This window comes from Pongo pygmaeus, chromosome 11, assembly GCF_028885625.2.
Source record: "Pongo pygmaeus isolate AG05252 chromosome 11, NHGRI_mPonPyg2-v2.0_pri, whole genome shotgun sequence".
In the NCBI taxonomy this organism is placed as follows: Eukaryota; Metazoa; Chordata; class Mammalia; order Primates; family Hominidae; genus Pongo; species Pongo pygmaeus.
In genome coordinates, this window is record NC_072384.2 from 65,854,739 (window position 1) to 65,867,007 (window position 12,269).

General features: G+C 34.0%; 1 protein-coding gene across 1 annotated transcript in view; it reads right to left on the reverse strand.

Annotated features, from left to right (window-relative positions):
• SCN9A (sodium voltage-gated channel alpha subunit 9) overlaps window positions 1–12,269 on the reverse strand; it is a 178,909-nt gene that overhangs the window by 110,683 nt on the left and 55,957 nt on the right. Inside the window, exon 2 of the mRNA XM_063647615.1 lies at window positions 2,520–2,827. Coding sequence (XP_063503685.1) covers window positions 2,520–2,777 — 258 coding nt within the window. The 5' untranslated portion in view covers window positions 2,778–2,827. The remainder of the gene's footprint in view (window positions 1–2,519; window positions 2,828–12,269) is intronic.

Below are 12,269 nucleotides of genomic sequence, written 5' to 3' on the forward strand. Positions count from 1 at the left end.
CAGCAATGTGGTTCTAATGTCATCAATGCATCTATCAATGTCACCTTGGCCAATGAACTCCAAGTCCATTTCTTCATAGTAAATTTAAAAATTGAGCTATTTGTTAGCATGTATTGCTTAGAGCTTTCAAAATACTGTATTTTATATTTTTCATTTGCTTTCAACAGTAACAATAACTGTGGTTATTTAAGTTATTTTAAAGTACAACTTCTTTCCCTTCCATTACATTGCATTTTAAGAAAGCCAAATAGAAACTAGCTATCTCTAATATTTTTATCATAAAACCTTGAGAATTTTAATACTTGCTGGCAATTGTTATGGTTAGCAGCACGTGTTCCAAAATATGAATTATTTCAAAAAATATTTTCCTAAGTTTAAGGAATGTCAGAGTTGGAAGAATCCTTCCAATCACTGAGTTCAATTTCTTTATTTTAGTTATAATACTAATATTAGCTTTTAAAAGGGACTTAAATTGAGAGGATTCCTCACTTACTAATCATGGTAATTTAAAAAACGACATGAATAGAAGCAAATATTCTTGAAATGTTATTGTAGCCATTCCATAAGTGTTCTTTTCCATAGCTTTAGTATTCAGTTAAGAAATAAAAACAAATAGCAGTAACAACAAAATATTAAAACAACCTAAAACATTGGCTTAGAAATCAGAAAGACAAAGTTCAAATCCCTGCCTTAATTTTCACCGGTTGGCAGGAAGATGACTTGTGTTAGTTGAAAGACACTGGTTTTCTAAGTTTTATATAGGGTTATCAGTGGGTTTCTGGCAATAAGCATTTCTCACCATATTCAGGAGGTAAGTCTGTGAGTCAGGCTTTTTATTTGTATGCGGCAGCGTTCTCTCAAGAAAACAAATCAGAGTCTATTATTTTCAGGTGTCCTTTTATTTTCCTGTTCCCTTTCACTATATCAGTTATATCTAAATACAATTGAATGTAAAATTCACTTTTACATAGAAAATTATTTTAAAATTAATATTTAGTCCTCAAGTACAATCCTTTTTGTCTTAAATCTCAGTAGATTGTATTTTTAAAAAATTATTCATCCATTCTTTCTGCAATTGTATTGACATGGTTTGGCTGTGTCCCCGCCCAATCTCATTTTGAATTGTAATCCCCACGTGTCAGGGGAAGCGACCTGGTGGGAAGTGATTGGATCATGGGAGTGGTTTCCCCAATGCTGTTCTCATGATAGTGAGTGAGTTCTCATGAGATCTGATGGGTTTAAAAGTGTGGCGCTTCCCTCCTCTTTCTCTCTCTCCTGCACCATGTAAGATGTGCCTTGCTTCCCCTTTGCCTTCAATCATGATTGTAAGTTTCCTGAGGCCTCCCCTGCCATTCAGAACAGTGAGTAAATTAAATCTCTTTTCTTTATAAATTACCCAGTCTCAGGTAGCTCTTTATAGCAGTGTAAAAATGGACTAATATGGCCGGGCATGGTGGCTCACGCCTGTATTCTCGGCACTTTAGGAGGCCAAGGTGGGCAGAACACAAGGTCAGGAGATCGAGACCATCCTGGCTAACACAGTGAAACCCCATCTCTACTAAAAATACAAAAACAAAATTAGCCAGGTGTGGTGGTGGGTACCTGTAGTCCCAGCTACCCTGGAGGCTGAGATGGGAGAATGGCATGAACCCGGGAGGCGGAGCTTGCAGTGAGCCAAAATCGTGCCACTGCACTCCAGCCTAGGTGACAGAGGGAGACTGTCTCAAAAAAAAAAAAAAAAAAAGGACTAATACATGTGTAGTGAGAAACTATATCATAACAGGTAATGAAAAGGAGTTTGAACAAAAATAAGGCATGAGTTTTGTATTCAAGGAACTTCCTAGAAAAATGAAAAGAAGAAAGTAACTAATATAAGGCAAGATGTGACAGATATCATACAGAAAAATACAAAGGGGGAAGAATGAGAGTGAAGAGGGAACAGGGTCATGTGACTGTCAAAATTATCAGGGAGACTATAAACCAGAGGTCATCTGAGCTAACATGAAAAATTGCAACATACTACATAGTATTGGCAAGATCAAGTTACTTTATACTTGAAATTTTAATAAAAAGAATTGTTGGTATTTTAAAATTGAAATTAGCAATTTGCATTTGCATTAAAAACTTTTAAGTGATTTTTGGGTCTGCATACACATGAGAGTTAATTATTAGCAGGAAAAAATAGGTATGATTATAAAATTTGGCAGATCACTGTGTCATGTCCAAAAATGTTATGCTAAACAATTATACTAAACAATGTATACTATGTTATACTAAACATTATACTAAGCAATTTTAAAAGTTGTAAAAAATTAAAAGCAGTATGCCAATGCCAGAGCCAATTTCAATGAAAAATTTGAAAAAGTACAGATTCTGAATATCCTATATACAAATATATTTAATTTAACACTCTGGTCATGATGTGGTTATTCACTAAATTTCACTAATCTCAATTTAAAATAATTTTTATACAGAAGGAAGCCAACAGAAACTGACCACTGAAGTCAAAATAAACTCACCTTTTTGTCTGCATAGTAGGGGTCCAAGTCCTCCAGGGGCTCTGACACCATGCCGGGAGGAATGTCCCCATAGATGAAGGGCAGCTGTTTGCCAGCTTCCAAGTCACTGCTTGGCTTTGGGGCTTCTTCGTCATCATCTTTCTTTTCTTCTTTGGGTTCCTTTGATTTTCTTTCAGCAATGCGTTGTTCAATGAGGGCAAGAGACTGTTTTGTGAAGTGGACAAAGCTCTGAGGTCCTGGGGGAGGCAACATTGCCATCTTTTCATCCTGTATATTTTAATTCCTCTTCAGCTCCTCATATAAGAGGCCTGGATGAAAACAAAGAAATAAAGACTTAACTATTTGCCTGCCAAGAAAGGCCCATTAAAAAATAATAATAACAACATAAACAGATTTTTAGTTTCAACTACAAAAGGTAACATGTTCATAGAATTATCAGCTTGTTAAGGGACTACTATGTGTCAGACAATGGGTGGGACTTATCTTTCGTGCCTTCTAACCATCTTTATACTCAGAAATTTGAAGTTTACACTTCACAGCTTTAAAGTAAAAAACGACAATTTTCTGAATAAATTTTCCTAAATTCCCCTTTTTTCATCTATATTTACCTTTGGTGCAATTCAACTCAACTTTCCTCTTTTAAAAGTCTTTATGATAATGCCTTTGGTAGCACCACTCTCCAGCCCGATGCTGTTTTATCAACTAAACTTATCTAATATTCTAAATCCTTTGCTGTCATTTCAACAATGTTCATAAAATCTTGACCAGGAGAAGATTCCATCTCACGAAACCAGTTTCTTTGCTTACCAATCAGAAGCAACTCCTCATCCATTCAAGTTACCGCGAGATTGCAGCAATTTAGTCACAATTTTAGGCTCCATCTCTAATTCTAATTCTCTTGCTATTTCCACCACATCTGCAGTTCTTTCCATCACTGAAGTCTTAAACCCCTCATAGTCATCCATGAGAGTTGGAATCAACTCATTCCAATTTCCTATTAATGTTTGTATATTGCCCTCCTCCCACAAATCATTAATGTTCTAATAACATCTAGAATGTTGAATCCTTTCCAGAAGATTTTCAATTTACTTTTCCCAGACCCATCAGAGGAATCACTATCTATGGCAGCTATAGTCTTATAAAATGTATTTGTTAAAAAATAAGACTTAAAAGTTGAAATTACTCTTTGGCCCATAGGCTACAGAATGGATAGCGTTAGCAGGCATGAAAATAACATTAATGCCCTTGTACATCTCCATTAGAGCTCTTGAGTGACCAGGCACATTGTCAATAGGCAGTGATATTTTAAAATAAATCTTTTTTTTTTTTTTTTTTTTCCTGAGCTGTAGGTATCAACACTGGGCCTAAAATATTTAGTGAACCATGCTGTAAACAGATGTGCTGTCATCCAGGCTTTGTTGTTCTATTTATAGAGCACAGGCAGAGTAGATTTAGTATAATTCTTAAGAGATTTCCTGAATGATTAAATAATATAATTATTATTTATTTTTCTGATTAAATAATATAGTTATTATTTAATTTTCTGAATATTAAATAATTATTATTTTTCTGAATAATTAAATAATATAATTCTAAGATTTTCTGAACGATAAATAAGCATTTGCTTCAATTTAAAGTCATCAGCTGCATTATCCCTTAACAAGAGAGTCAGCCTGTTCTTTGAAGCTTTGAAGCCAGGCATTGACTTCTCCTTTCTAGCTATAATATATTCTTCTAGTAGAAGGCTGTTAGACCTACATTGAAAATCTGTTGTTTAATGTAACCACTCTTATCAATGATCTTAGCTAGATCTTCTGAATAACTTGCTGCATCTTCTCCATCGGCACTTGCTGTTTCACCTTGCATTTTTATGTTATGGCAATGACTTCTTTCCTTCAACCTCATGGGGTACGGTCTGCCAGCTTCAAACTTTTTTTTTCCAGCTTCTTCACCTCTCAGCCTTCATACAATTGGAGTTATGGCCTTGCTGTGGATTAGGCTTTGGCTTAAGGAAATGTTGTGGCTGGTTTGATCTTCTATCTAGATCACTAAAACTTTCTCTATATTTGCAATAAGGCTGTTTTATTTTCTTATCATTCATGTATTCACTGGAGTAGCACATTTGATTTCCTTCAAGAACGTTTCCTTTGCATTCACAACTTGGCTAAGTACTTAGTGCAAGAGGCCTAGATTTTGGCCTATCTTGGCTTTCAACATGCCTTCCTCACTAAGCTTAATCATTTCTAGCTTCTGATTTAAAGTGAGAAATGTGCAATTCTTCCTTTACTTGAACATTAAGGGTGGGAACGGGTTACTAATTGGCCTAATTTTAATATCGTTGTGTGTCAGGGAACAGGGAAGCCTGAGGAAAGGGAGAGAGATAGGAATGCTGAAACAGAACACGTCACATTTAATGATTGTTTACTGTCTTATGTGGATGTGGTTCATAGCACCCCAAAACAATTACCATAGTAACAACAAAGATCACTGATCGTAGATCACAATAACACATACAGTAATAATAAATAATGGCAATTACAAAGTTTGAAATATTGTGAGAATTGCCAAAGTGTGACACAGATGCATGAAGTGAGCACATGCTATTGAAAAAATTATGCTGACAGACTTGCTTAATGCAGGGTTGCCACAAAACTTCAACTTGTAAAGAATGCAGTGTCTTGAAGTGCAATAAAGCAAACCCCATAAAATGAAGTATGCTTGTATTTTGATGGAAACCAAAGTTAGGATAAAGTTTTTTAAAGAATGTAGTGAAAAATAAGGGATATTGCATGTACACATTTGAAAGTAGGATGATTCTGAAAGGTAAAGAGTAAGTTATGACTCGGCAATTCCACTACTAGGTACAGACTCAAGGGAATTTAAAACATATGTCCACACAAGAACGTTTACATCAATGTTCAGCAGCATTATTCATAATAGCCAAAAAGTAAACACAACCTCATTACTCACCAATGAATAAATGGATAAAGGAATGTGGGATATTCACACACTGAATTAGTATTTAGCAATAAAAACAAATGAAGTATAGGTACATGTTACGACATGGATGTGATGAAAACCCTGTGACAGAACACAGAGCCAAAAGGCCACATATCATATGATTCCATCTTATGAAATGTCCAGAATAGGCAAATCCCCAGAAACAAAATGTAGAGTATTTTTTGTCAGAGGCTGGGTGTAATAGGAAGTGATTACTGATGGTTATGTGTTTAATGGTTAAAGAGTATGGGGCTTCTTTTGGGGTGATAAAAATATTCTAAAATTACATAATGATGATGGTTGCATACCTTTGTGAACATACTAAAAACCACTGAGTGATACACTTTAAAATGGTGATTTTTATGGTGTGTAAATTATACCTCAATAAAACTACTATGAATATGCATTAAGAATTTTGAATCCTAAAATATGTGAAAATTGTCCTCAGAATAAGAGGAGATTTAGTAAAAAGGAAACAAATCAATGAATCAAATCAAAGCAGTTGCCACTTGTGCTTTGGAGATTCCTCAACACTTTTGGAAATCATAAAGGTGAGAAGACGGGATAACTTGCCTCACTAGACTTTCAGTGTAGACATACTGTGGCTCTTGAAGAAAAGTTGGCTTGAATAACTGGTGTTTTTGTAGATTCTACATTCAACTGGAGGGTACCATCTCTTTCAAGAATTATTTGACGAAAATCTAGGTACACAGATGTTGTGAACTCAGATGTCCATTACCAGTTCAATTCTTCCAATATTCGTATTCTCCTCTGTCTCTGTCTCCCTCAACCCCCATGCACATGCTCAACACAGCTCCAGAATGACTAAAGTATATGAAAAAAGCAGAGGCAAAGGGTGGTCAATGCTAGTGGTACCATGCATGGGCAATATTTCCCTGATCAAGCTAAATTAAAGGAAGACACTAAGCACCTGCTTAACATCATGATCTGTGAAATGTAAGTTGAAGAGACCTTGATCAGATTTCATCATCATCCTCTAGTATGGAGAGGTGAAACTTCCTTTCATTTTACTAGTTTTATAGCTTTGAAGAAGAGCAGCTTTAGTTGGCATCTGAGTTTGCTTGGAAGTTATTGTACAAGGCCAGTGGGGTGGCAAGATGATAGGCTGACAAGGTTACAGAGGGCAACATAAGTAAAAATGGAGCCTCACACTTCACCAGCACACGCAAGGAAGATGCAATGATGGGGCAGGACCTATGTGTGACTACAGCTTCTTTCCTCTTCCCTTAGTCTTCTGGATAAACAGGCCACAGGAGTTTTCATTAGTCAGGTATTTAGTTTAAGATTTGAGATTTCTGGTGGAGTAAACATTTAAATGGAAAAATAAAGCTCAAAAATTCTAATAGAAGTGAAAATGAATACTTATATAATGTGAGAGTAGAGAGGACTTGTAAAGCATTACACCAAAGGCAAAATGTAAAAAGAAAAAGAATGCTAGATTTAATCTCATAACAATGAAGGTTTTTAAAAGTGGAAGACATCCACAAAATAAAAAAAGTACAATACAAATGACAGATGAAGTGCTATTCCTTTAATGAATAAAGATATTAAGATAATATGTCTCATAAAATTTAGTAAATAACATAATTATCTAAAAATACAAATGATTGATAAACACTTGTAACCATGTCAAACCTCACTAGTAATCAAAGAAACAAATACTAAAATAAACATGGGGAACCAAATTTGGCCTATTAATCATTAGCAAAGATTTTAACAAAAGTAATAGTGATATTAGAAAGGTTATAGGGGAAATCACTGTTGCCTGTCTGGATGACAGGAATAAATAATGTGTACTGGCCGGGTGCAGTGGCTCACGCCTGTAATCAAAGCACTTTGGGAGGCCCAGGCGGGCGGATCATGAGGTCAGGAGATCCAGACCAACCTGGCAAACACTGTGAAACCTGTCTCTACTAAAAATACAGAAAAATTAGCCAGGCATGGTGGCAGGCGCCTGTGGTCCCAGCTGCTCGGGAGGCTGAGGCAGAGAATGGCGTGAACCCAGGAGGCGGAGCTTGCAGTGAGCCGAGATCGCGCCACTGCACTCCAGCCTGGGCAAGAGAGCGAGACTCCGTCTGAAATAAATAAATAAATAAAGTGTACAAACCTTTTGAGGGTAATTTTGTAATATCTATCAAAAGCCTTAAACACATAAATTCGTTTATATTGCCAAATAATTTTCCTTCCAGGAATTTATTCAAAGACAATAATCTCAGGTGTCCTCTAACATGTATAAAGATATTTAATACAATGTTTTTATAATATTGAAAAATTATAATCAATCCAAAATCCTAACAGTAAGGGTTACACTAAATGAAGTAATGAGTGTATAATGAAATAATGAGCATCTTTGAGAGAGAGCTTTCAAAGACTATTTAATGAATTAAATGAATTATAAAAATATTATAATGCATAATAAGTGGAATCCAGGTTATATACACAGATAGATGTAAATTAATAATAATTTTAAAAATTATATTAAATTTAATTTAAATACACAATGCACTTAACAAAGGTTAGCCCTAGTTAAGAGACTATGGATTATTTTTATGAATTTCTTTATACTTTACTTTTCAAATTTGTACAATGAAAATGTCATATTTTTCTACCCAGAAGGAAGAAAATATACTTTGAAAAAAATCATTTAAAATTACTTGACCTAATTTTATATAGTCAGTGAAATCAATCAATATTTATTCTTGTCATGTTTAATTTACAATTTTGAAAAATATATTGCCACATTTCCACTTTTATTAACATTACTATGATTGTATCTTCTTTAGAATGAAATCCCAGTGTTGCATATAAAGGCAGTACTTTTGTTTTCTCATTACTATCTTACCCACTCACCATTAATCTCATATTAAAGAATACTTAGGCAACTACTAAAATTAAAAAATGAATGTGTTATTCTTGTATCTAAGATTTCCTATAGTTAAAATCAACATGGAAATATTTATTCTGAACTCTTTCTTATTTTCTATGTATGCAGACACACATATATATAGATATGTCTTATCTATGCTTATCAGTCTATGGATCTATGTCTGTCCAAATATCATATCATGTATTTGTCTATCTAGCATCTATTTTTCTTCACACGTCTTTCCAGTCAAAGCAATGTCAGCTCCCAGTTCATGACAATGGTCTTATCCCATGTGTTTATCACACTCTCTGGCCTTCAAATTTCCATTGCAGTAAAAACAAAGATGTACAGTGGGAAAACGTTAGATAATATCACTAAAAACCAGAGGAAGACAAAAAAAGTTATCACAAATCATAAGATTACCCCAGTGAGGAGATCAAAGCAGAAGCTACAGTCTAGAACACTCATCTGAGAATGTTAGAATTTCTTGCTAGCAGAGAAGTCACAGATTTCTATGGCAAATATGTGATGTAGATCAGAAAACAAGTTGATTAATCCATGGATTATTTATTCAATAATGTTGCAGAAAACATTGTCCCACTTCCCTCTCTATATTAAATATGTAGCAGAGTGGTTTATCTCCAAGCTATCACCAAAAGGATAATATCTGCATTAATTAAGGTAGGACTCCCAGGGTATCCATGTCCATTTTAGCTAGAACCAGGGTGGAGTCGAGGGAAAGATGACTCCCTTGCCTACTTCTCATCCATGCATCCTAAAATGTAGCCTGCCTATCAGTACACCATACATGTATGTACACAGACCTTTCAGTCATCCCTCTCTTTCAAGAGAGTATTTGTCTGGAAAACAGACCTGTATAAAGACAGATGCAAACCTGGCCAACACCAACCTGGCCTGTCTTCCATAAATATTAATAGATTATCAAGAATAAATTGGTAATGAAGATCTACCAAACATAAAATTGAAAGACTAAGATGAACAGACCAAACTTTTAACTTTAGGAAAAAAAAAAAAACTGTGGGATATTGAGAAGCTAAAGTTAGTATTCCTAGAGAAATTTGAGGAGACAGAGTATCCTTTATTAAAAAAAAAATAGGCTACCAAAGATATCAATTCTGGGTAAAGGTCATGCTTTGTGAAGAGAAAAAATTTCAGTAGAATGCTTGCTGAAAAGGAGAAGTCATAATTGTAGTTACCTTTCACTTTACCCAAAAGGAGCACTTTACCAGAATGGGGCAGCAACGAGCATTCTCAGGTGCTAGAAATGTTCTATACCTTGATCTATGTGATGGTTACATGGGAAAACACGTACGGGTAAAAATTCATGCAGTTCTATATCTTAGATTTTTCTATATCTTTTAGGAGAATTTTAAAAATTAAAAAAGTACAAAATAAAACTTAGAAGATATAGAATAATCCATGTTGCTTGACATTAGTCTCAAGAGAGCAGCAAATGGTAGATAGGAAATAATAAATAAAGTAATAGCAGAAAATTCACAAAGAGTCATCAAGCTAAAAGTACAAAAGAAGATCAATTTAAAAGTTCCATTCTTGTGAAAGTTTAGAGCATTAACAATAGAAACAAGATTTTGTAAGCTTCCAAAAATAAGATAACTAACTAAAAAGAATGACAATTAGATTGCCATTAAAATTTCCTTAGCCATAATTGACACTAGAACACAATCAATGCTTTCAGTGTGATGAGAGAAAATATTTTGAATCAAATTCTATTATCAGACAACCTATTATCAAGTGTGATGGCAAACAAAATATATTTCTAGGTATAAGAAAATTCAAAATTTAACTCCTTTTTATCTTTTTTTTTAAGTTACTTTGGATTAAGGTAGAGCAAAAAAAAAAAAAAGTTCTTCTAAAACACATAGAATACAAGACTGTTTCACAAATAGTGTGAATAAAAGCAAAGGGAATTTGTTTCTTCAGAATGTGTAAATAGCCATATTGTCCAAATAGGAATCAATTCAAAATAAGGCATGAACTTGAACAACTTGTAGAATTGAAGCAGAGAGGATCCACTTGAGTTTGATGTGTTCTTCAAGTAGCAGAGTTTGAATGAGAGGTTTAAATTCCTCCTCTAGATCAAACCATGTTACTTGTTTTAAAATGAAAAATACTTACATAATTATAATATTGTTAAATTGTATCAGTTAATCATCTCACAAATGTGCCAATTACCAAAGCATATATAAAATGTAAGTACAATTATAGAACTTTACACAAAGACAAGATATACACATATATGTGTTAAATATTATCAATGTAAAAGTAATGGAATAGCTTACAAAAATTGAGAGGTAGAGGGGGACTAGAGGCGAGGGAAAAGTTGGAGAGCTGACCCCTTATCTTTCATAGAAGGCAGTCAGTGCATCCTGGCTAAAGTTCAAGTAACAAGAAACAGAGGTTCAGGTATATTCCATTTAAAGGTATAAATCCAACCCATAGAATTTCTTAGAAATAAAAACATAACTGCTTGGAATTTGAGAATGGAGCAGAAAGAGAAAAGTTTACATAAATAAAATAAATTCCTCATTTTCAAATTAGAAAGTTAGAAAACATTACATAAGTTGATGAAATAAAAATGAGACATAAGCATATTATTTAGAGATAAAAATGAAAATATCAGAAAAACTTTTTTTTAAAAAAGCGGGAAGTGATTATTCCCTAGATAATGGCTTTAAAGGGATAAACCAAAAATTGTTTGAATTAGTTACCATGTGCATTTGTTAATTTTATAATAGTTATTATTATGATTAAAAAGCTGTAAAATTAAAGAAGATATTATACCTCTCTCTTGAGCCAAAGAAACCAACAAACAGCTGCTTAAGTAGAAACTGTTCTGTTACCTTCATTGGGCTTGAAAAATATGGACTGACTCTGCACCTTTCAAACACCATATATTTAGACACATTATTTTGATCTCTTTCAGGTAAATTGGAGACAATTTGCAATTCATTTTTATTAATATTTCTTCTTCAAGGGGCCATCTGACACACTGCAAACACTCAAAGTTACAGTAAAGATTGTGTCTTCTACTTTCTCTGCTTAGATGAATACTGAACACTTCATTGGGTGCTACCTATGGCTGGCTTGCTGAATGCATGGTTTTCAACAATATCAATCTTCCTATTATCTGACACCAATTCTTCCATAATGAGCTTTGAGATGAGGGCATTACATGATACTTAATACCAATAACCCATAACACAAAATTAATGTCTTATTATCTGCTGTTTTCCTAAATACTACTGTTTTAAAATCTCTTTCACTTATGTTAGGTAATATTAAAAATGCAGCTAAGTATCATTTGTCCCTATGGTTGTCAAGAGTGTATATATCAGAATGAAGGTATACTCCACTGTGGCTATTGACCAGGGTATATAAAAAAATCATCTGTGTAACTTAAAAAAATACAGATGCCAGGGCTTATCTAAGTAATGCTGAAATAAAATTTTTAGGGAAGAGCATAAGCATATCTACTTTTAAAAAGCATAAAATACTAATGTGAACCCTCCATTTGATTATGTTAAATCAAAAACATCAGATGAGTACACATAAATTAATGACCAGGTTTTATTATTCAAAAGGAGAGAAAAAATTCAATTCAAAAAGTAGAAAAGTTTTTGGATTTTGTTTGGTTTGAAGAGAATGAATGTAAAATACACACCTTTAAAGTTATCTATTTTAAAATTGGAAAGGATAAACATAAATTCCATTCAATAGGCCAGGCACAGTGGCTCGTGCCTGTAATTCCAACATTTTCAGAGGTCAAGGAGGGTGAATCACTTGAGGGCAGGAGTTCAAGAACAGCATGGGCAACACGGTGA